This window comes from Leuciscus leuciscus (assembly GCF_965113295.1).
Source record: "Leuciscus leuciscus genome assembly, chromosome: 7".
In the NCBI taxonomy this organism is placed as follows: domain Eukaryota; kingdom Metazoa; phylum Chordata; class Actinopteri; order Cypriniformes; family Leuciscidae; genus Leuciscus; species Leuciscus leuciscus.
The window spans coordinates 42701619-42728760 of NC_138731.1; the positions used below are offsets into that span (position 1 = coordinate 42701619).

The 27142-nt window shown below is 35.1% G+C and overlaps 1 protein-coding gene and 1 long non-coding RNA gene across 2 annotated transcripts in view; both read right to left on the minus strand.

The window, feature by feature from the left end:
- Positions 1–6221: 6221 nt before the first annotated feature.
- LOC309503900 lies at positions 6222–7356 on the minus strand. The gene is made up of 2 exons (XR_014207927.1): positions 6948–7356; positions 6222–6916 (listed from the first exon to the last, which is right to left on the minus strand). It is a non-coding gene; the product is annotated as an uncharacterized lncRNA (long non-coding RNA).
- A 241-nt stretch (positions 7357–7597) lies between these two features.
- Positions 7598–27142, minus strand: part of tank (TRAF family member-associated NFKB activator) — a 20996-nt gene continuing 1451 nt past the window's right edge. The window contains exons 2-8 of the mRNA XM_082174773.1: positions 26789–27003; positions 26569–26680; positions 25395–25501; positions 23983–24050; positions 21496–21614; positions 16834–17225; positions 7598–10041 (exon numbers count right to left, since the gene is read on the minus strand). Of these exons, the coding sequence (XP_082030899.1) occupies positions 9877–10041; positions 16834–17225; positions 21496–21614; positions 23983–24050; positions 25395–25501; positions 26569–26680; positions 26789–26887 (1062 nt within the window). The 5' untranslated portion in view covers positions 26888–27003 and the 3' untranslated portion in view covers positions 7598–9876. The remainder of the gene's footprint in view (positions 10042–16833; positions 17226–21495; positions 21615–23982; positions 24051–25394; positions 25502–26568; positions 26681–26788; positions 27004–27142) is intronic.

Here is a 27142-nt window from a genome sequence, read left to right on the forward strand (position 1 = left end):
TTAATGTCTTGTGCCGGTTCAGAAGGAGCATTAATGATTTTGTCCTCCCACTAATACCGCATGAGGTGTCAGTCATACACTCTGCGCCTGCCAGATTACATCCACTTTCAATTTCTCCACGGCCAGATGGTTTCTTCACACTGCATAAATAAATGAATGCGGGTGTGTGGACCTCCATAGCACGGATCACATTCTCCCTGCTCGTCTTTAAGACGAGGCGAGCTACGATCTCGCAACCTCGGAGGTGAGCGGAACGCGCGCTGTGACGCGCCGCGCGGGAAGGCCCGCGGCCGCTTAAAGGAAGTGTTATCCTCCTAGATGTATAAGGCACACATTTGCGAACATTGTTAGACAGATTGCATCACCTTTGTCTGCGGTGTGAACCTCTATCAATTATGTATCTTTCCTTTGATGATCGCATTCCGTTAGAATAGCTGCTAATGAATTGCGAAGCGACGTGTGGAACGGTGAAAACATCGCGCGTAAACGTATTCAATTTCCGCAGCTTGATGTGAGGACGAGCGCGCGACACGGGCCGAAAGGTGTTTCATGCGGGCTTCCAGTCATTAGGACCTGGCAGCGGTGTTTCTCTCTCTCCTACCTGTAAATGGACTCGGAGGAAAAACAGTGACGGAGCCCGGTGAGAATTTCACTGGGGGCTTGAAAATTCACACCCGCCCAAGGTGTTGTTTAGGCGTCTGATAAACATGTGAGAAAATAATAGGCTGGAGAGGAGTGGGTGCTTCAACCAAGGAGACCAGAGTCAAGATCGAGATTTTTGAATAATTAACTTTGTGATCAAGACGATATCAGTCTGTTAGTCTTCATTTGTTCAATAGGAGCAACAATAGAGAGGAAGAGGGAGAGCGAGCCAGGCATGAGCGAGAGAGCGAGAGAGAAAGAGAGAGAGAGAGAGAGAGAGACGAGAGTGTCTTGGAAACCAGAGTTGTGGATCTAATTGAGGCTGCAAGCGGCCATATGGGCTAGTGTGAAAATAGCAAACGCTATCAGTAACGGAGAAATACGAAGGGAGGGGAAAAAAAGAGAAGTCGAAGAATATCTAAGATATGACTATGCAAGCCAATTCTCTCTCCAGCTGTAAGGACAAAACGAACACGTTTCCTGAATCGCTAAACGCTAATCGCTGCTTCGAGCGATCTTTGTGTTGAACGCGATGTGAATGAGTGAAGCGTCGTCCCGAAGCCCTTAAGATGCTGAAACGCACGCATGCCAGCCATAGGAAGCAGGCCAAGAATGAAAAACAAAGTGCATGTGAGCGTCTCCTCCCAACGCGCCTGATGTTCCGAGGCTGCCTGTTATCCGAGGTGTTAATTGGCAAATTCGGTACAAGTCAAGAGCGTGTTCCCTGCCGTCCTCGCCCAGCTAGGAGAGGTCATTAAGCCGAGAATGGATTCTCTCATGCTGCCTTAACCCTTGCGGCGCATTGCATCTCTCCCTTCCTTCTTTTTTAACCATCTAAAGCAAAGGGGAAAAAAACATATATATAGGTAGATATGAATGCAACGTGAAACACCGTGCATCATTATTTCATTATTGCTTCTGAAAGGTCAGCGGTGTCACAACTGTAGCTTGCAAGGGTGTTATGAATAAATTTGCATGGGGAAAAAAAAAAATATTTTTTGAGATGGGTGGATGGATACATGGCAAAGCCTTTGATTAGGGCGCACAAATAGGCCTAATGAAAATAGAACCCTAAAAATAAAGATTATTTATTGCCATCTATAGCCTATGGGTCCATGATATGACAACGTTCTACAAGTGAACATTCGTTCAGCATTATCTGATTTTTAATAATGTAATTTAAAATTTTAGCACAAAAATGTTATTATACATTGTTCCTGGAGAGCGTTTATATGTTAGTTTCAGAACGTTCATAGAACATTCAAAATGAACATTCAGGTGTGTTTGAAAAATTATATTCAGAAATATATATCTTCAGAAATAATTTTTCAGCAACGTTCAGATTTTTGTTAGCTGAGCTGGGAAAATCCACGGAACCTTAAAGAAAAAGGTTCTTTAGATGATTAACCTATTATTATTTTTAAAATGTTCTATGTAGCCTACTAAGAAAAATAAGGTTACACTTTATTTTACAGTGTCATTGTTACATGTGTTAGATGTAGTTACGATAGTAATAACTAATTATGCATAATGCAACTAAACCAAACCAAACCCATATAGTAAATACTACATTATTTAACATTACTCAGTATTTACATAAATACAGTGTAACAAAGAAACCTTAAAATAAAGTGCAACCCTTTATTTTAAGAAGGCGTTATTACATTGTACTTACTCAAATAAGTACTGAGTAATACTATTAATTAACAACATTAATAGAAAGGGTAACACTTTATTTTACAGTGTCATTGTTACATATGTTACATGTACTTACCATAGTAATAACAGTAAATTATGCATAATTACATGCAACTAACCCTCAACCAAATCCTACCCTAACCCTATATAGTAAGTACATATAGTTGCTTGATATAACTCAGTACTTAAATATATAATTACACTGTAACAACGACACCTTAAAATAAAGTGTAACCATAGAAAGTTCCAGTTAGGGTTAGGGCTTGGTTTAGGGTTGGTTAATTGTAATGTTGCATATGCAGTAACAACGTCACCTTAAAATAAAGCGTTAACAAAAATGTTTCTTTTACGAACGGTTCACTGAATAGAACTTTTGGGGAAACAAAAAAAAAGAATTCTTCTATGATAGCATCGCTTCGAAACCCCGCTTTTGGAACATTTATTTCGAAGAGTGTACAGAACCAGCAAACCGCACGACTTCAAGCATCTTGAAGCGAAGCCTGTGCCGGTCTAAGAGGCCTTCCTCTCCTCAGAAACGGTATCGTCCTCTGGGGCTCCGGGTGCGATCTCACCAATGCCTCTGTCATCACTTGCTGTGACTGCCAAATCCGTGCTCCAGAATCGGGGTTCTCGAAACAAACACACACAGCAGACAGGACTGCTCAGAGACCTACGGAAGAAGCCTTTCGCTTCAACACATTTCGCCTGACACGAGGAGGAATCGCGTCGCATCCTGAACCGAGAGGGACCGTCGCGTTGCTTGTTGGGTAACATGTAAACTGCGGGGTGGCCCTCTCCTCTCTTGCCCTTACATTTGGTCTGCATCCCATATATTCGCATGTGTTTATGTAGGAAGTTGTTGATTGTCTGCACGACTTTGATATGGAGAGATGGCCATCGAGCCATCGGGAGGATAGAAAATACCGGCCAACTGACCTAAAACACCTGCTAGGGGGATTCTCACAGGTGCATGGACAAATAATATACAATTCTCAAAATAGATATCCTAAATAAATACTAAGCTGAGATGTATTGGGTCTAGAAACGCCTGACAAATTGCACAATAAAATAGCATAATTGCAGGTCAAATGTAAGGGGCGGAAAAAGACACGTGACAAGAGAATGACAGTCAAACCTGACTCTAGATTTCACAACAAACATAATTAGTTAAATTTGAGATTACAATTGTGTCCTCAGATCTCAGGTGTTCGCTAAAAAAGGGCGACAGCACTGAGCTGTCGTTATAAACACCGCACATAATACTGTGGGAATATACTTCCTCTGATCAAACTTTCTCAGTGATGCTGAGACTGTCTCTGACTTCCTGTTAATTAACACTACATATTAATTCCTCCATCTTTTCCCCCCTCTCCTCTCCCAGACTGTGATTTGGCAATAGTCAGCTTGGTTACTCAGATTGTGGTTATTTGGCTGTACAAAAAGAAATAAGATCATGTTGATAAGTAGCCTATTATTTTTCTTAATGTGTAAACGAGAGGGAGGTTCTGATGTTTTAGTCATTTATTTACTAAATATTATAATTATTATGTTCATATATTTATTTATTTTAGCTGCAGTGGTTGTCGAGGACTGGTCAAGAAATTAAGAAAACACTTTACGCACAATCTGCTTTTTTTTTTTTTTGATAGACTACCCATTTATTAATCACGTCATAGCAATAGCTGATTAGATTTCGATACATTCAGTACATTCTCTGTGATGTCATAATGATTGCGATTCATTTCAGGTAGAATATTAATATATATATATATATATATATATATATATATATATATATATATATATATATATATATATATGATGCCGCAATATAATAAAGTCGTCTAGTGACTCTCTACTAGTTCATTTGCAGCTGTAAACGAAACGAGTGAATGTTTTTCTTCCAGACATGAATATAATCTGATTTATAATTTCCGTTTGCGTGTAAAACATTTCAATAGTTTAAAGTTAGCCTACATTAAAATAAATAAATAAACTGCTAAATTAATCCTCTGGGAAAAAATGGAAGTGAATATAGCAAGGTGAAATAAATGTAGAAATGATTTCCGAAAAAATAATTCTTCATGATCCTCAAAACATAATAATAATTAGGCTAAAATAATTGGCCTAATTTTTATTAGTAGTATAATTCATGTGGTCTGGTATAGGCCTAAAAAATCCACATCTCGCGGGAAATTCTCATGAACGATGTTGTGCAGTTATATAGGACATAAGGAAACATTAATTGAGGAAGGATTAGACACAAATGAAATAGCAACAGATGTTTCAAATGATGCTAATTTAATGTAATTATCCGTGTCCCATTTTTTGACGGCAAGTATATTAATGAAATTAGGAAGCTTAATTTCCAACGTGACTTCGTAGTTTATATTATTAATATAGAATATAGCCTTGATATATTTAAATAAAATAATTGATATAGGCTACATAAACGCATTACAAGAGGCGAAAAAAGATTTAGAGGAGCAGATTGACTCTCTCTGTAGACCTATATGTGTGTGTGTGTGTATATATATATATATATATATATATATATATATATAGCCTATATATATATATACATAAGGTAAAAATGTATAGTGCTGTCAAATCGATTAAGTGCATAACATAAAAGTTTGTGTTTACATAACATGTGGGTGTGTGTGTGTGTGTGTGTGTGTGTGTGTGTGTGTGTGTGTGTGTGTGTGTGTGTGTGTGTGTGTGTGTGTGTGTGTGTGTGTGTGTTATTATTTGCATACTGTAAAACGAAGTTGCTGCCTTAAATTAAGTACAATCAACTTGAATTTTTAAGTAATTTCAACATAAATTACCTGAAACTGACATTTTGTTGAATCTTTTATCATTTATAAAAAAGTTGAAATTGAAATTATTTTGATGAGTTAAATCAATAAAAAACATGTTGTCATAACTTAAGAATAACTTATTGATCATATACTTTTTTATAGTGTGAATGTGTGTGTGTGTGTGTGTGTGTGTATATATATACATACATATTATATATATATATATATATACACACAGACATATAACATATACATATAATAATATAATAAACAAACTTTTATGTTAGATGCGTTTAATCGATTTGACAGCACTAATATATATGGCTATTGTATTAGATTGCCTATTGCCTACCATTTTTACAGTATAGGTTACCTATAGATTATTATAGGGCAGATTGTTAAAATAAGACATAGCCTAATTTAAATTAGTTGGCAATTCAAGCAATGCAACTCATTTTGCTTGAAGGAACCTTTTGGCTCGTTTATGCGTTGGTGGAACTTGAGCCAACACAGTTCTGTGCAGGTCTCTCTCTCCCTCTCTCTCTTTTATTTTCAATAAAATATTTTTTTTAAATGTCAAACATTTTTAATTATAAAGTAATTTATTTTTTATAATTTTTTTAATATCTGCCAGCAACGTGATGTAAGGTTCATAGAATAATAAAGTGCTTGTAAATCTCTCTCTCTCTCTCTCTCTCTCTCTCTCTCTCTCTCTCTCTCTCTCTCTCTCTCTCTCTCTCTAGCGGGTTTCTTCGCGTTGGAATGAAGCTGTTTTCCGCTGAACTGTGCGGCGCGGAGCGTCTGATTAGCATGCGGCAGTAATGAGGGTGAACCGGGTTCCATTGTTCCAACACCTCCCCTCTCCTCCGCACCAATCTGTCAGCGTTCAGACTCAAATGCTGCTCTCCACAAATGAATTGGATAATTAGTTGCCCCTCACGAATGCTGCACTCTTCTCACCCCTGATTGCTTTCACCTTTTTGCTCCTGGCAATTTTGACACCTCGTAATCAGCCTGCTGCTTCTCCTTCTCAATCTATAACCCTCGTCTTCCTCCTCCTCTTTTTTTTTGGGGGGGGGGGACGACTTTAATCCAAATATATTGCAAGAAAGTGCGCAGATGAATGAACGGAAGGCCTGCTTTATCGAGGAGTGGAGGTCTATAGACCTTTAGAATATCTAATCAGTCATATTTCTGTCTTACACTTTCGGCATTATGCTGTCAAATTTGAGTCAACAGCAAGGACAAAAAAAAAAAAAAAAAAAAAATTAAGACAAAAAAGAAAAAAGAAAACACATGGACCCAGAAACTGTCAGTACAGCTTTCCTCTTCCAAATAACGAGCACTGACAACGTAATTATGTACAAGCATCTGTCCACGACTCCAGAGAGAGAGAGAGAGAGAGAGAGAGAGAGAGAGAGAGAGAGAGAGAGAGAGATCATTAGGGAGAGAGTTCATATTTGCTGCCTTTTAGAATAAATTCATGCTTTGATGTGAGAGATGAGAATTTGAACGCTCTGTTTATCCAAGTTGGGTCGTGTATTATGCGCAACACATTGTGTGCTTTCGACATGCAATATTCAGCATTGCAAATAGAGCAAAAGCATGTCGTGTGCCTCAGTTGTTGTGTTGTTTTTGCTGGAGCAAAACAGCAATGTGTGGCGCGAGACATAGCGAAATTATGCTTCATTAAAACACGAGGATTTGGGAGGGAATATGGGAGAAAATAATCTGTTGTCTTTTAGCATGACTTCCTATATTATGGCCCACACCTATATTATAGCCCTATATTATAGCCCACACCTTAAAATATCGATGCTGACTGCTGATTGGTCAGTAAAGCGTTCAAACCACTCGAAGCAAAAAGTTCACAGAGTAGAATATTCTTAATATTTTTTAAATATAAAGATGTGAAAAAACAGTATTATAACGTAGTACGCTATTCCTAATTTACTATATCACTGTGCGCCAGTAGCGATAATATTTTTTGTTGCATAGCAACCTTATTTACGTCAGATGCTATATTCTAGAATGCCATCATGAATTTTCTTAATGAAATTATGTTTTAATGAGAGTAAAAACATGTCAAGGCCAAGTAATTATGTAATTAAACTAGTGCTATCAAATCGATTAATCGCTTTTAACATATGAAGTTTTTTTATCTAATGTGTGTGTGTGTGTGTGTGTGTGTGTGTATACATACAGGCCTATGTGTGTGTGTACACACACATGTATGTGTGTCACATACAGTGCTGTCAAATCAATTAATCACGATTAATTGCATCTAACATAAAAGTTTGAATTTATATAATATGTGTATATATTATTATATTTATATATATTATACATATGTGTGTGTGTGTGTATACATATAGAAGTCTGTGTCAGTTCAACCTTTAGTTGAGAAACACTGCCCTAAGCAACAGTATGGACATGATCAACTCAAAAATCAATTGATATTTCAAGTAAATGTACTTATTTATTTGGTAAGTATACAGTAAATAGAGCTGTTCAGTCATTACATCCGTTTGTAGGTTGACCCGGATCAGTCATCATGGGCTCCCAAGGGATATTCCATTGGGTTTTCAGAATAAAACTTGGCTAAACAAGGACTACAACAGTTTTCAGATTCTCCAAACATGCAAACACACATTCTTGTGTTTCAGTCCTCATTTAGAAACTTGTTAGCAAGATACATTACATAGTAGCTTTAAAATTCACATATAGCTGTGTATAATTTATGTTGCACTGCAGACCTCACTTAACTCACCAACACTAAACAAACCGATAGGAATCTCCAGAGGGAAGCTATGACTTGAAAATGCTGATTCTCTTTTAGGTTTTAAAACCACAGACTGAACAACCAGGATTACACACAGTAAGCTGGTCTAAACAAACGCCCGCTTTTGAGTTGTTGAATAACCCAATCAGTGTGTATTTTGCGATAATGACCAGCTGGTTGTACAATGTATATGTAACATTATCCCTTAAATCAATATTTTAGGGGATCTTTTCTTCAGCGAATCAGCGAAACATTGCAAAAGTCCCAATGTGCAGCGCCAGTCTGCCAGTGTGAAAAACAACCACAAAACTAGCTCCTCTTCTTCACACCAGCTCATCTATGGAGTGTGTGTGTGTGTGTGTGTGTATGTGTGTGTTAGCAGGCTGTAATCCGGGGCGCTGCGAGGTCTTCGCTGCACACACACACACACACGTGTGCCACTACACACATCTGACTATCTGCTCAACGCGTCGTCACTGAATTACTGAAAATGATTACGTTTGTTTACGACGCTGCTAATTATCCACACACACACACACACACACACACACACACACACACACACAGTCCAATGCAGCATCAAGGACATGGTTTAAGATATTCCAATAAAAACACAAGCACTTCAGTACACACGAGAGCACAGTGCAGTTTAGAGGTATAATGCGATCCTATGAAAACCAAATGGAAGATTGTTTTGGTATTTGAGCAGATAATTCACACGATATGTAGTCTAGAAAACGCTCGGTTAATATTTCTCAGTGCTTTTTGCTCGTGTTCATTCATGTGGATGAACCCCGGACATCTAAAACAGGCCCAATAGCAAGCAGGCCACAAAATAATGCAGTATAATTCATAAGATAATTGTGCATGAAATCACAAATTGAGCTTGTATTGGGTACTCAGTGTAGAAACACAGTTTTAATTAACCTGATATACCTGTGCAGAAGTGCTTTCGTAAACCAGATGGTGTTTATCGTTGAAATGATTATCCTGGAATTATTTCTCATTATGAACAGATTCCCTCATACAGGTGGTACACATTAAAATTAAGTTATCAAATTAAAGCAATTAGGAGTTATTACTTCCACAACATTTCAATGGGAAAAAAATGTCAGCGATCGCTAAATTTACCAGCCGTGTTGCTGAAGTTAAAACAAGAGCGCTAAACTACAAGTTGCCCCGACCTGACACTTAAGAAAAACGCTCTTGTCCCGAGGACACGGTTCAAATTTGCCTGTTTTAAATTAGTGACTCTTGCCTTAATGTATGTCAGTGTGGTTTTATTGTGTTCACTTAAAAAAAAAAAAAAGATATTACAAAAATATGATATTGAAATTTAGCTAGGAGGAAAGGATGCACAAAAATAATTCTACTTTAAGAAAGTACGTTTGAAACCAACAAACAAAACCATTGCTAGAGAAAACAAGCATTTGTGTAATTGGATTTATGACTTTAAAAAAATAAAAATCGCATAATTACCAAGATATGACGGTTTACATTCACAAATGTTATATATTCATATAAAAGGCTTGGGACCATCCCTAGAAACTGATATTTAGTTTCAATTGATATATGCATAGCACAGGTAAGAGCTTGTTCTTTAGGTTGGGATGCATTCGAATAAAAGTACAACGGTGAGACAACTCACCCTCCGAGATGCGGATATCTTTGATGTTGCCATATCAAATTAAATGACTTTTTTGCCTTTATTCTACAGTTAAAACTGCCAGTCATCGGAACGCCTCCAACTAAAATGCAGCTAAAAAGATTAATTAAGACATAACCACCGTTTAAAGATCTCCTAATTAAATAAACGACCGCGGAAAGGTTCCGCTCTCTTCATCGTGTCGCTGACGGACGTGAGCAAATGTGTTCAGAAGGGAAGTGTGCTACTTAAAGCCATGAATAAAGGCCGTTTCAGTCCGGCGGGCGACCCCTGGCCCGCGTGTGTCAATCGCCAGCTTTGTTCTTGAAGTGTGAATTGAGGTGGCTATACATGTGATTTGGGGGTACATCATCCTCACAAAAGGCACACTTCTCTCGGCTGTTCATCTGCTGAGCGTCTGTCCCCGACGCCTGGGCCGACAAGTCCGGGAGGTCTGGAGTCCAAAAAAGCTGGACATAGACAAAAGGACATTAGACAGCAATGAGGGCAATCATACTGACAAATTATTCATTTGTTAAGCTAGCTGGCATCAGATAATGATGGGTTAATAAAAGCCAAGATTAAACTACTCAACATGCATCTGTAGCTCAAACTGCTCATACTGCAGGGTGAAATGCACTGAAGTATTGCATCACTTCATTACTACGAAATATTATGCAAGTGAAATGCAAAAGCTAAGGCCTTTATGTGACATGGTAGTGTAATAATAACACTAACAAAAATAATAACACTCACACATACACATACACATACATATACATACATATACACATACACACACATATATATATATATTTATATATGTGTGTGTGTGTGTGTGTGTGTGTGTATATATATATATATATATATATATATGTATGTATTTCTGTGTGTGTGTGTGTGTGTATATATATATATATATAAGGGCTATTGATCTTATTAATTATTTATAGGGAAAAATCATTTTTAAGCAAAAAATAAGCACATCCGCTCCAGACCTCATCATACAGTTGATCGGTGACGAACATGACGTGGTGTGTGTGATGACGACTAAAGAATGCAGTAAGAACGGCTCTAAAATCCAAGATATCAGGGCAAAAATGCCCCTGAATGAGTTTTTATCTCATATTTATTTAATATAGAGACAATATTACATATTTATACTGATATAGTTAAGCGACATCACACGAGTAACAAGCGCAATATCAAACGAGAGCTGTTTTTGTCCCGAATAGTACGAGTGTAAACGTGATATTGATTTTATACAACAGTTCAATAAATAAGAAGTTCATATTGTATTATATCGGGTGAACCAATGATTCAATGGCCCATTCATAAAGAGAGACATTTACTTAATTCCTGAATGAATCTGCCATTTAAACAAATTGAATGATTGCATGACTCAATGACTTACTCATTTAGACATGTACAGTTTCTTATTTAGAGTATCATTTCATTAAAATTAATAAAAATATCAATATTAATAAAAAACCCATTAAAGATATAGTTCGCCCCCAAAAAAATTATTCTGTCATCATTTATTCACCTTCATGGCCGTTGAAGCCTAAAAGTTTATGTGTAATAAATCTGATGTTGAATCAAATACTATATTTCCTTCTAAAGCTACTTTTTGTGATGCTTATTTGATGCTTTTCTCATGTAACACAGTAATGACTTTAAAGGGGTGGTGTAATGCCCCTTTTTGACAAAATGTAAAATAAGTCTCTGTTGTCCCCAGAATGTGTATGTGAAGTTTTAGCTCAAAATACCCCACAGAATGTTTTCTACAGCATGTTAAAATTGTCAGTTTTTGAGGGTCAGTAAAAACGTGTCGTTTCGTGTGTGTCCCTTTAAACGCAAATGAGCTGCTGCTCCCGGCACAGGGGGCGGAGCTTCAAGAGCTTGTGTGTTAGCAGCTTTGATTACACAGACACGCACTAAAATATCAGACACTGTTCTGCCTTTTATGTTCAAACCGGAGTCAGACAATGATGGAGAGACTCAAGAAGAAGTGACAACATGTAGAAGCAACAGGACATTTCTGAATGATTAGCTGATGAATTTATGAAGCTGATGTGGAGTTAACTATCTTCAAGTCTTTGATTAGCATATTCTGTCTTGATAATCTATAAATCGTGTTCCGGGGGCGGGGTTTATGTAAATTCTAGGGTTGGTGATGTCACTAACCCTGGAGGAATGTGGTGTAGTCTCTACCAGCCGTTTGTTGTAGTCCTTAAAATGCAATTTCTTTAAAAGCAAATATCTTCCTTTGCTTTGAACTTTGAGCGTTGTAACTTTGCAGATGTTGTTTATGCTCAAACAGCAACATTACACACTAACTAAAGTTAGAAAAGTGAAATCATAATCAACCACCCCTTTAAATCATCTTTTGGGGGCAATTTTCTCAGCCAAATCGTGTAATTAATTAGATTACAAAATGTAATCGATTGACAGCCCTAATATATATATATATATATATATAGCTTTTGCATTTCATTTAGATTCTCTGCTAGTGAGAAAAGCATTTTTTTAACTTGTCTCACATTCTGGACGCAGTCATATGATGATAACCAAAACAACTGACTTCATAATCAATCTGTTATCACGTATATTAAGATCTGCCCATTTGCAAACAACACTGTTTTTTTTTTTTTTTTATGCCATGATGAAAAAAACATGCTCTTTTTTGGATGACACCAGATTTACACTTCATAATTTAGCCATTCCGTTCAAAATGTCTGTTTTGCCAACAACACAATTTTTTTTTTCATGCTCTTAAAACAGATGAGCCCAGGTATCTGCAATGCTTTTGAGCTCAAAGAGAGCAAAAAGAACAGTCCGGAAACAAGTGTAATAGTACGACAGCACAGAAGACGAGGTAATATGTGATTCACAGCTCTCTGTGGTCTTAGCACATCCTAATTGACATCCTAAATGGAATAGCACCCAATTCCTGTGCAGATGTGAGCCTTACATAATAGGTGCGAGTTTCGCGGCTCTCCATATGGACAGGTAAAAGCAATAGGGTTCTTCTTTATATGCGTTTAATTAGATTTCCTTTGCAATTTCACAAGCTGCAAATATATACAGTTGCAAATATGCAACTTTACACACCCCTTCCAGAATCTGTAAGATGTTTAGCATTTGCACAAGCTGTATAACAGATATTTACATATATTCCACAAAGACAAAAAAAAAAAAAAATTAATTTGAAAATGATCATTTGGTTTACATTTAATTATTCTTATTTCTTTTTATTATTTGTATTTATTCTATGTAAAGCACTTTGAATTGACATTGTGTATGAAATGTGCTATATAAATAAACTTGCCTTGCCTTACATATTATATCATGTGTTGCCTCCTTGAGCATTAGTATTAAAATATATATAAAAAAAAAAATTATAATAAGATTTTTATAATCTAAAAAAAAATATGATCCCTATATTCTGTAAGGGGCATGTAAACCTACGAGAAGAACTATATAATATTTAGCTTATGAATTTTGTGTAGTATAACATGCTTTATAGTTTGCTGTTAGCATGTTGCTAAGCTAACAACACAATATTATTAGCCATAGAATAATAAGCATTAAAAATAAATACAGTAGCATACAAAAATACTGGGTGAAATAGAAGTAGACTGAAGTCTGAACACTTAAGGAATGAAATGCATTTAATGCATCATCACAATACATTATGGGATTTGCCCATTCTACAAAGAATACATGCATTCCTGGAAAATAGGTTTATGCTAACAGGCATCATAATCATGCTGTCATGATGTACCTTAGTCTTTGCTTTTAGAGCACCTTAAATGATGCCTTAAAATGCTGCCTATGTATTTAGATTAAGTGTAGCATAATATTAATGTATCAAAAAGATTAAAAAAAAAAGATAATAAAAAAAACTCATGCTTACATTATGTTTTTGACGTCAGGCTTTAGAATGAGCGTTTAGCACATGCAAAGCAAAGACATTATGCTTTATGTAAATGCATAGGGAGCTGGCTACACCATAGACATCATAGACACACCACTGACATGAATGCTGCTCAGAATAATTGGTGACATATTATACTACTTTTTATGCAAAGATTAGAAATGATTCAAGGAACAAAAACTAAAAACAAATCGTTTTTTTTGTTTGTTTTTGCAGAACGTAACAGGAAAGCTGGAATTTTCCCTAAAAACCAGTGACTAAAGAATTTTGCCCAAGTAAACTTTCCGATTTACACCACTTCCTGTTGCATGAATCTGTTAATTTCCCACACACAGTTATGAGGGAAAGATTTCACATGTCCAGTGCCGACTGCAGTGGATGTGTCGGCACTGGACATGTAAGTCTAAGCACATCTAGACTATGCTGTGGTAAAATGAGTTATTATCAAACATTGGTCGTCTTTATTCATGCAAAACAAAACAATAAAAGAGATGAGTGCATGTGTAATGATGTCGCTGACCTATGTACAGTGTACATCATGCATTTTAAAAAGAACATTATTTACCGCTCTTTTATTTCATTCTACCATTTAGAAAGACCAGAAATGCAAAATTTGCATTTGTACTCAGAAAGAACCAAAATGATTTTTTTTTTTTTTATCTAATCCCTTCTACAATATCCTGTTTAGTGGCAACATTGCATGTGTTCTTTGCAGGCAATCCCAAAATGCATTGTGATGAAGTAAAAAAGCAACACACAAAAAAGGTTAGATTAGGTTAACAAATGCAACCTTTGATTTTAATAACGATATTGATGATATTGATCATTCAATTGATATAGTTTTTTTATGACCTTTCTCTCGACTTAGAACCCTTGAAAAGGTTTTTAATCAAGTTAATCCAAATTAAGGTTTAGAATTCTTAGGAAAAAAATGGATCTAATAATAACTCAAGTATGGTTTTCATTATTAAAATAAGCAAAAAGCAAACCAGGGTTATTATCATTAACTAAAAAAAAATAAAAAAAAATAAATGTTAACTGAAATAAAATATTTAAAAAAGTAACACTTTATTTCGATGGTCCACTTATAGTTAGTAGAATGTCTAAAGTGGACCATCGAAAATAAAGTGTTACCTTTTTGAAATTTTATTTCAGTTAACATTTATTTTGTTTCAAGGAAAAAGTTTTAGTTTTAGTTAATGATAATAACCCTGATTTGCTTCTTTGCTTAATTTAATGAGTTTGAGTTATTATTAGATCCATTTTTTTCCTAAGAATTCTAAAACTTAATTTGGATTAACTTGATTAAAAAACGTTTCAAGGGTTCTAAGTCGAGAGAAAGGAAAGGTCATAAAAAAACAATACCTATTGAATGAAATGCATTTTAAATAAAAATGGACAGACTTATAGTTTCAGAATAATGTGTATTTTTATGCTAATGAATCAAATTCTTAGATCGAGAGATTCTGATTGAATCACTTCTCTGCACTGCAGTTTGGTTTCTCCCTTTGTGGTCAGTATACATGAAGGCAGCTCACTAGGTAACAGGAACAGAACACTATAATGACATAAAAATCATCTTTTTTGAGTTACATTAGGCAAATGCAATGCAATGTTTCCAAATTTAACCTGACTGGGTTGTGAATAATCTTAAAAAACGACTGCTGTTATAGATGTTTTCTTAAGTATGTCTCTCACATCACTTAAGATGTGTCCTAAATGTCACACTATACACTACGTACTTAAAACAATACTATGCAATACTTATGTACTAATGTACAATACTTATGTCGTATTGCATGATGTACTTATGCAATACCGTGTAGTGTATGAATTTTATAAGGTTATTTGGTAACACTTTACAATAAAGTTCATTAGTTAACATTATTTAATGTATTTACTAACATGAACTAACAATGCGCAATACATTTGTTACAGTGTTTATTAATCTTTGTTAACGTTTATTAATAAAAAAAATCCAGCTGTTCATTGTTAGTTCACAGTGCATTAACTAATGTTAACAAATACAACCAAATGGTGAAATTAATATTAACTAAGCTTGTTTCCGCCACAGAGTGAAAAATAAAAAAGGTAATTGTGACTTTTTAATCTCACAATTCTGACTTTTTATCTCAGAATTACGTGATATAAAGTCGCAATTGCAGGTTATTAAGTCAAAATTGCGTGATATAAAGTCGCAATTGTGTGTTATAAAGTCAGAATTATGAGATATAAACTCGCAATTGTGAGAAATATACTTGAAAATCTGACTTTTTTTCTCAGAATTGCATGTTTATATCTCGCAATTCTGACTTTATAATACGCAATTGGGAGATATAAAGTCAGAATTGCATGATATAAAGTCGCAATTGCGTGTTATAAAGTCAGAATTGCATGATATAAAGTCGCAATTGCGTGTTATAAAGTCAGAATTGCGAGATATAAACTATTCTGAGGGGGAAAAAAAGTCCGTCTTTTTTTCCCTTAGAATTGGACTTTATATCTCACAATTGTGAGTTTATATCTCACAATTCTGAGAAAAGATGTCAGAATTGCGAGATATAAACTCGCAATTATGTGTTATAAAGTCAGAATTGCGTGATATAAAGTCAGAATTGCGAATTCTGACTTTATAAGACGCAATTGCGACTTTATATCTCACGCAATTCTGACTTTATATCTCGCAATTCTGACTTTATATCTTGCAATTCTGACTTTATAACACGCAATTGCGACTTTATTTCACGCAATTCTGATTTTATACCTCGTAAATTCTGACTTTATAACACGCAATTGCGACTTTATTTCACGCAATTCTGACTTTATATCTCGCAATTCTGACTTTATAACACGCAATTGCGACTTGATTTCACACAATTCTGGCTTTATATCTCGCAATTCTGAGAAATAAAGTCAGAATTGCGAGATGTAAACTCGCAATTGTGAGATAAAAAGTCGCAATTATCTTTTAAAATGTTTTATTCTGTGGCGGAAACAAGCTTCCATAGTTAGCTCCTCCCCCTTTGCTACGTAATTAAAGCTGTGACAGTCGAGTGCATGAAGTGTCCAACATTTCACACTTCGTTTTTCAGTTAATTAAGTGCATCATCCGGGAATTAAAATACTTTTTCTATTTGGAATTTACAGTGTGAACCCTCCTCGCTCTATTTATACTGCAAAACGTCATAGTAAGCGATATGGGACGCACCTTTAGATTGTTTGTTCTTACAATTCGACCTGTCCTACACCATGCGATGTTGCAATTCTTAATAACAATATCGGCAAACTTTCAAGGCATCCTGGGTGTGAATGTCCATCTTACCTGTTGGGGTCCTCGTACATTTTCATGTGAGGCAGAAGATGCGGATGCAGACGTGTGAGCTGACGAAGAGGGGGCGGAGTATGATGAACAAGACTCCTCCCTCATTGTGTGCAATTGGTCTCCCAGGTCCAGTCTGTGCAGAGGCAGGTCCACCCGTTTATCCGGAGTACTGTTGAGGAAGTCGTACTCGTCGTCTGTGTTTGGGGGAAACTTCACACTCAGGCCGCTTAGGGAAAGGTGGTCAAAAGAGCTGTTGACTGGAACTGCGCCACGTGACGCGAGGGACGCGGAGTTCGAGGGTTCGTCGACCTCTGACCTCAGCGGTGAGGAAAACGACACCTCGGCTTGTTCTGCCGTGTCGTCCGTGCACTGGATGGGCATGGAAAACTGCACTGGAATCAGAGAGGAAATCAACAAAACATGTATGTTATGCTCATGTCATGTAAAACATGGTAACATTTTTAACATTAGTTAACGTGAACTAATACTTTAGTATTCATTATTCTTAGTAAATGTTGAAAATAACATTAACATTATTAATATTAAAAAGTTCTGTCTGTTAACATTAGTAAATGCCCTTCTTTAGTGTGTAATGTTGCATTTTGAGCATGAAAAAGCTCTGAAAGTCCCTCCAGCGAGAGTTATTCTCTATATCAGTGTCACTGTTTCTGAACTCCCTGAAACGCCTCCATTGTAGTCTTGAGTTTTCTTCCGGAAACGAACACATCAAAATATCCCTCATTTGAATAATTCAAATGCAGAATAAAGGGGCGGAGCCTGGGTGAGTTAGTTAGAAGTGTGTTGAAACTGGTGGTTATGGTAAGGGGCGGGACATTTCCCAAACACACTCGAAGCAGTTGACCAATCACAACACACTGATCCAGCCGACCAATCAGAGCACAGTGTGCTTTTCAGAAGGAGGGGCTTCATAGAGACAGGAACTAAACAGGGGTGTGTTTCCCGTACAACGATGTAACTCGCTTCCTAACTATCATAGTACAATGCGTCGTGGAAGAAATCAACTAGCTAGTCACGACTGTTTCCTGAAACCGTATTGTTGCAAATTTGTTGTTCAACCACATTGGTTAATGATGTCACGCAGATGGAGATGGAGTAATTATAACTACTTTTAATTAATTTTTGCTATAATGGACATGGACATGACATCTGAGGACCAATTCTCATTTTCTTATAGTTTCATATAGTTATTTTGCTATATTTCCTGATTCATTCATAGGCTCGTTCTTACGCACTAGAGCACATTCACACACGCACACTCTTCAAACACGGTGCTTTAAATCTCTTGACAAACTAAAACACGTAAATGACATTTTTATATATTCAAAATAAAAACATATAGATTGTATTGGATGTCAGCTTGCTTATTTGGCTCAAGATAAGGAGTCCACATGTCATTGCAAACAAGATGCTTCTAACCACAGATCGAGAGTTGCCGCTCCAAACACACAACTCTGCGATGCTGTTTGAGAACGTTTGTTGGAACGATGGGTTCTGGAAACACTGACTCGTTGAACTACGCTAATAACGTAGCGACCATAGTAAGCATTCGAACATTCAAGCATGAAAACCTATTCTAGTAGAGCCCAGAAACAAAATCAAAAAGGGCATAATAGGTCCTCTTTAACAAACATTATCAAAGATTAAAAAACACTATATAAAAAATATATATATATTGCTCGTTGTTAGTTCATGTTAGCTAATGCATTAATATGATCAAATGTACAGTGGTACTATTTACCACATTTACACATCATAATGCCTATTATAGGTGCATTTTTATAAGTCACTCTGGATGAAAGACTTTCCTAAATGCAATTATGTAAATGTATTGAGAGGAAGAAGTTTTCCAGGAGAGTGGCATTAAATCTTTGAAAGAGTCTTGTGAAATAATCAGTACTTGTGGTACATGTGTTATCATGTATTTCCAGCATCAGAAACAAGTTTCTGGTCCAAATTACGATTAAAAATGATTGCTTTAAGCTCACTTTGCATAGAAGTGTTTGCTAAATGAACAACATCTATTAATCAAGCATTAAGAGGAACACAAATGGAAACGGACAAGCCTCATGTAATTACATTAAACTGATTGTGCTTTAGCATCAAGGAACAGCTCTGAATCGAGCATTTTTCTCTCGTCAATCTCTCTCTCGCTCATATAGATACGAGTGCATTAGTATGCAAATGCAAAGAAAGCACAGCAGTGATATGTACACCATGCAACGCTGACTATTAATGAGGAACTCTGTCAATTTTAGCACCAAACAATGCAGTGAGAATTGCTCTACCATAACAACTGCGTCAGCCGCTGCCACTGCAAGAGCAATTAAAATCAACTACAGACTCAGAGCTCCAAATTCACCTCCAATGCGTCCTGATCAAAGACTGTGATCACACGGAGAAGGCACGTGGAGATAGTAATGTAACATATTATGAAATCACGTTCATCAAAGCATGGCTTTCAACCTCCTCGTAAACCGATGGAGGCATTTTATTAAAAAAGGCAGCAAGTCTGAGATCATTGTGAGAAGAAGTATTATTATTATTTATGACTACTATTTTGACATTTTGTTTTCCGTTCTTCAGTGAAACGCAAAAGATGTTTGGCAGAATGTTTGAGCTGCTCTTTTCCAAAAACAAAAAGTGCAGATTTATAATGTAAAGCCCCAAAAAGGGCAACATTAAAGTATCAAAACAATATATTATATGATTTGTGCACTATATTCTAAGTCTTCTAAAGTCATATGATAGTTTTATGTGAGGAACAGACCCAAAGTTAATGAACTCTGACATGCTGAACTCTCACATTTGTGTTCAATTCAAAAGCATCATTTGACATCATTGACTCTGTCTGTTTTATGGCCTTTGACACCTAGTAAGATGTCGACTTTATTTACTTGATTTAAATGTCTTATTTGGATTGCTTTTATTGCGTGGCTATTATTTGTACTCATGTTTATGTCATTTCATTTTATTGTTGTATTTTATATGTAATTTTGCTCCTCATGTGAGCTGTTATGTTTTTTTTAATGTTTTTTTTTAATGATTTCTTATTTATTTTCCTGTACAGCACTTTGGTCAACTTAAATACTTAAATAACAAATAAAGTTGGATTGGATTGGACTACAAACAGAATTAATTCTCGCATGGGAATGCATTAATTTGAAACGTGCACAACCGCAAGTTAAATTTGAGAGCTATTAAAGGGATAGTTCACCCAAAAATGAAAATTCTGTCATCATTTACTCACCCTCAAGTTGTTTCAAACCTGTATGAATTTCTTTTTTCTGCTGAACACAAAAGAAGATATTTTGAAAAATGTCTGTAACCAAACAGTTGATGGACCCCAATGACTTCCATAGTATTTTTTTTTTTCCTACTATGGAAGTCATTGGGGTCCATCAACTGTTTGGTTACAGACATTTTTCAAAATATCTTCTTTTGTGTTCAGCAGAAAAAAGAAATTCATACAGGTTTGAAACAACTTGAGGGTGAGTAAATGATGACAGAATTTTCATTTTTGGGTGAACTATCCCTTTAAAGAGGAAAAAATCATATGGTTTCAGAAGACATAAAATATATAGCAATATATTCAAAGTCTAAAACTGACTGTACATACGGACCTTGAATTTGTAAATCACTCACTATCATTGAATAGGAAACAGCCGCTCACACATTCAGCATAACATCTCATTTGACTTCAAATAAAATGCAAAGGTCAACAACACTAGGGTGAATAAATCATAATAACATTTCAATTCTGGGTGAACTATATAATCTTGAAATAAAAGCATATATTAATTTTTAAATAGGATCTAGTTGAGTATGTATGTTTATTTGACCTCAAAAGTTATTTCCATAATCTCTCAACAATTAACATGGCAACATATCCACAGTGATGCCAATAAATGTACTGTTATTTCTACTGTTCTGGTCTGTGATGTGACCAAACGGACTTTGGTGTTGCATAATTCTGGTTTTAAAAATGCAGGCGGTTGCCAAGATTTAATTTGGTCCTTATAGTTTTTTTTTACTGATATATTTACAGTATAGTTTTCCAGAAGCCCTAACCATGAGTATGAGCAATAGTATCAGCTATTAGTAACGCTTGCCTTAGCAAACACTCCTAATTGCGTTTAATATACGTATGGACGTTCCATGGGGCAAAAACACAGCGTCCTCTCTGCATGCTTTCCGTCATGCAACCACGTCCAAAAATACATCTCACTGGCGTATTGTTTTCCAAGTGATTTCACAGAGGACAAGTAATTGTGTAACAGTGTGCTGCTTCAAAACAACATTTATCAAAGTGATAATTCAACACGCTCATCTGCATGGAGGTCAGAGGTCATCGGACCAAAAAGCCCTTACACCATGGCTTTGCGTGGAGTTTTTCTGCTTTTAATTGCGTGAAAGAACAAACAATGAAATGTGTAATTACTAGTATGCTGCATTACACTACTAGCTATGTAATTACTAATTTGTTGTGACATTTCTAAAGTAATTGTAACTCCACCGTTTTCATTTGACCTGATTTAATTAGAATGGGAAAAAACGCACTTGGGTGAGGTGGTATAACAGCTGTAATTTAATAAAGGATATTAGTCCAGAAATTTCAAATTAGGTTCTAAAACATTATTTTACCATTAGTGGTGTCATTTCCTTTGTGTATTCTCTTCAGGTGATCTTTCTGCCTTCTGGTTAGAGTCTGAATCCTCTGGAAAGTCCCCTGGATTTCCTGCCAAGTGTCCAGAAAATTCGCACTAATCGAAAGAGAAAGAGAAAGAGAAGTCAAATGTCTGGCTGGGCTCTTTCAAAATAATAATGCTAATAAAAAATAAATAAAAAACAGTGTTAAGATTAGAAAAACAAATAACTTTGTCCAGAATATCTAGTTTCTCACACTTCACTGGGAAGGAACTTTAAAAGGAACTTTTTGGAAACTGTTTTACTTCATTTAAATATATTAAAATATGAATGGCATAAAACTTAATATAAATAAATAACTAAGTGAATAACTGAACTAAGTAACTAGCTAAGTTAATAACTAAACTAATTAAATAAGTAAACTAAGTAAATAACCTAACTAAGTACACATCCAAACTATGTAAATAACTAAAGTAAATACCTAATTAAGCAAATAACTAAACTAAGTAAATAAACAACCAAACTAAGTAAACAACAGAACTAAGTAAATAAACAACCAAACTAAGTAAATAACTAAACTAAGTAAACAACCAAACTAAGTAAATAACTAAACTAAATAAATAAACAATCAAATTAACTAAATAACCAAACTAACTAAATAACCTAACTCAACTAAGTAAATAACCAAACTAAGTAAATAACTAAACTAAGTAAATAAACAACCAAACTAACTAAATAACCAAAATAAGTAAATAAACAACCAAACTTACTAAATAACCTAACTCAACTAAGTAAATAACCATACTAAGTAAATAACTAAACTAAGTAAATAAACAACCAAACTAACTAAATAACCAAACTAAGTAAATAAACAACCAAACTAACTAAATAACTAAACTAAGTAAATAAACAACCAAACTAACTAAATAACCAAACTAACTAAATAACTAAACTAAGTAAATAAACAACCAAACTAACTAAATAACCAAACTGACTAAATAACCAAACTGACTAAATAACCAAACTAAGTAAACAACCAAACTAACTAAATAACCAAACTAAGTAAATAACTAAACTAAGTAAATAAACAACCAAACTAACTAAATAACCAAACTAAGTAAGTAAACAACCAAACTAAGTAAATAACCAAACTAAGTAAATAACTAAACTAAGTAAATAAACAACCAAACTAACTAAATAACCAAACTAAGTAAGTAAACAACCAAACTAAGTAAATAACCAAACTAAGTAAATAAACAACCAAACTAACTAAATAACCAAACTAAGTAAATAAACAACCAAACTAACTAAATAACCAAACTAAGTAAATAACTAAACTAAGTAAACAACCAAACTAACTAAATAACCAAACTAAGTAAACAACCAAACTAAGTAAATAAACAACCAAACTAACTAAATAACCAAACTAAGTAAGTAAACAACCAAACTAAGTAAATAACTAAACTAAGTAAATAAACAACCAAACTAACTAAATAACCAAACTAAGTAAGTAAACAACCAAACTAAGTAAATAAACAACCAAACTAACTAAATAACCAATCTAAGTAAATAAACAACCAAACTTAGTAAACAACAGAACTAAGTAAATAACCAAACTAAGTAACTAGCTAAGTAAATAACTTCAGTAACTAACTATTAAAAAAAACCTCATACAATATAAAAGCTTTGAGTGCCTTATTGCTTTCAACATAGCAGTTCCTCATAAAATGTAATAATTTATCATTAAAAATACATTTTATTTAGCATCAAGTGCCATCTTTCTGCTAGAATATCAAGTCCTGACATGTAATTTAAAGTTAACTGTTGGTTTCTATACATTGCAGCCATTTCTATGTGGTGTAAAACTGGAACACTGTATTGACCAATCAGCATCCAAGACAAGAAACTGTAGATTTATAATGTGTGCATTATGTGCATATTGCCTGCAATTCAGTGCATTTTCTACATGACTGCAATGTTGGAGACCACATTAAACATTAACATTTTCATAACAGGGGCATTTTACCACCATATTTTAAGTATCTGGGACACACTTTTCACTTTTGGTGACATAAGCATAAGACATACGACTTAACTTTAAGTTAACCCCAAACAAGCCTTAACCCATAAAGTATAACCGCCCCACTTCTGAATGTCATTCAACATGACATTTAAGAATATACAGACATGTTCACCTCTTGTTCCAAACTGAAGCCACATCTACTGAACGGCATTAGTATTTCATGAGCACTGTGTATCAGGGGTGTTGTTTTTGGATCAGTTTGAATGTTATTCAGATATTAGACAAGATATATTCTGCAAGAACAATACTGACCTGATAATTCCAATAAACAAACTTAACAGAGTTGTTAATCAGTTGTTTTAGTTCAAGTTTGAACCTTTAGACTGGGTGCCTAAGGGACTGAAGTGCAAAAATCCTTCATTAAAATTTCAATATTTTGTAAAGTGATATGATTCATCTACCTCTTCATTTCGCCGGGAGCAGATATTGGATGGGGAAGCATCCCAGAATACTCTGTGGGTTCGTTTATCTGCACAAAAACAAACAGAAGAGAAAATAAAATATGGCTACAGTGTGTACAGTATTTGCACAATCAAAAATATCACAAACATATTTTTTTAAAAATTCTCTAAATGCATGTACTGAAAACTATAGAGCTCAGCTGGATGAATAAAAATAATAATAATAATAATAATAGAAATAATATTTTTAAGATAATTAAGACTTTTCTATTATGACATTAATTTCATTACAGCTTCATCACACATTCTCTCCAACATGCTCAAATTCTCAGTATTATAATGCATTTTTCTTCTGATTTTCTTGCACTTTCCGTTACCATTAATATTTTACTTTATTGCATATATTATAATTTTTTATAAAAAAAAATAAAAAAATTTAAGCAAGCACAAATAAAAGGCAGCACAACGAAATAGTAACAATAAATAAAATAAAATGTTTTTGCATTACGGTAATGAGAACTGGCGTGAAAATGTGCTTAATTGTTGTGAAAATCATGTCTGAATCTAAAGGGGTTCGTATGATTCACCCAGCGGAAAATACTTTAAAAAGTCCATTAAAAAGTCTGTTCAATTTCACAAAAAAAAACGACATACTCCCTTAATTATGGCACCTTTGAGTGAATTTGCTACAGAATAACATACTTTGTTGCATTTACAGGTTAGGCTCACTATAGATTTTGAATGGAGACCATTATCTACCCAAGATTAAGTTCAGGAAAAGGAGAAAGTTGCCATTTCAAACTGTTATGTCTATATCTTTCAGTAACAGTCATCTAAGAAAAGTGACACCTCCTTTCATAAGAGAGAACTCAATTCTCGGTGCCGGTGCTACGCTGGTTAGAGATCTGGTCGAGCCAATGAAAGCGTTATGCTCTACTGCCCCCTGTGGGTTATAAACGTGTGTGCGATTAAAACAATTGAGAAGAATTATCACACTGGATTCAATTAGAGAAACATTCTCACTATGGACAGATAGCGATGAAAAATGATATCAAACTGTGAAGAGAGAGAACTACATCTTTTTCACACATTTCTCACAACTTAACCCTTCGAGTGAACTGTGGATAACTAGCAAAGCACTGCAAACTCAGCTATTAGGGTTTGTCTGTGCTTACAGGCGGTTAACGATGAGAACACAATATAAAGGCGGGAGGGTCAGGGGTCACGGTCAGAGAAGTCCTTTCAGAACAATTACATCACAACCAAATCTGCATTTGCACAATAACTGAGAAAGAAAGAAGAAGAAAAAACAACAACATGGTGCATATGCTTGTGTTTGAACAAAAGTGTTGCAGAACAACTCCTGGCCTGAGTCACATCCCTTTATATGGACATTAAGAGAAAACACACACCAGGAAATGGTTAGTCCTGTGGGGACTGGACGGGTTGTCAGAGCGATGATCGCTGGGTGACAAGGTTTCTACTTCCTGTTTTCTGTACGCAGGCTCACAGACCTCCTCTAAAAAAAAATAAAAAAATATGACCACGTTATCACAGTCAAACTCATCAACAATAACAACACTTGACAACATTTGAACACTCATCAAATCAAAGCATGCATGTGATAGCTAACACTGCATGCTACAATAACACTCGCACACCGAGCATGCCACACACAATCTAATTTAATAATCTAGCACGTGCATAAACTTGTTATAAATGATATTTAAAGTTGTAATAATAATACTATAATATCACATGATGGGCAATATAATGCAGTTTGTTAAATTGTCTGATGCTTTCTCAGTTTATATATAGTCCTACAGACAGCACAAGTTTGGTCTATATAGTGTATACAAAGAAAATTCATAAGTTTATATATTTTTTACAACATATGAATACAGAAAAGAAATAGTAGGAATTATTCTAATAATTTTTCATCTTATATTGAGTATGTCATGTAATGCTTTCTTGATTCTTAATTATCAGATATTATTATTTTATTATTAAATATTAAAACATATTTTATATATTTATATTCCATATAAAGAGTGTGACAATGGAAATGTACCCTCATAAATATATATATATGTTTTATAAATATTTACTTTATGTATTATATATATTTATATATATATATAAATTATTTTCTAAATTATATATATTTTCTTAATCCTTAGTTTCATTTTGTATTTGCACAATGTACACTATCAGTCAAAAATGTGGATACACTCGAATTAATTGATATGTAAACTCTTTGATCTAAAAGCTTCTGCTTAAACGTTTGGAATTAGTTTTCTAGACAAAAAAAACACCAAATTCCTTCACAAAAATTATACATAATTATTATTTTTTTGACCTTTTGAATGGCGATTTTGAAGAAGTTCGAACATCAGATAGTTCCCATATTTCCCTTTGTGTTACTTCAGTTTTAATGACTGTACTATTATATTAAACTGTACACACCTCATTTCTGTATTATGATTATTTCCACATTTTCTCCGTGTGATGCTTCCGAGTTGATTTACAGTCTGTTTCATACAGCAGATAAGGTGTGTGTGTGAAGAGAAAACCCCCATTTCTAACCTGATGCATGTTTACGAACTGAACTGAGCTCAGCTTTAAGATGTACGATGGTCTTGGCCTGCTCTTCTATCTTTCTCTCCAGCATCTGAGTGTGCCGTTGATACTGCTCGCTCTGCAAAGGCAATGGGTTCACGTAAGTGTCTGTCTGTCCAACTCTCATGCTAACGAACTGATTCAAATAAAAGACTTCTGATGGGAACTGATAGTTCACAAACGCCACCTTATGCTGAAGTTCCTTTCTGGCCAACTCTTTCTCAATAGACACATTTCGGTACGCTTCGAAGGCTTTGTTGAGCTGCTCACTGATGTTCCTGTCCATTCCCGGGCCTTCAGTAACATGCCGGACGGGTGGTCCCGGGCCCTCGTCCCAGGCACACACAAACCCCTTCTTTAACTCAAGAGGAGTGAGATTGGCACCAGACCTGTCAGTAACAGCTAAACACACACACACACACACACACACACACACACACACACACACACACAAGCTTCATCAACACCGATAGAGATACTAATGGCAGTTTAACATCTCATATTTTGCCAACATCACGTGGATGTGATCAACTTGATAGCG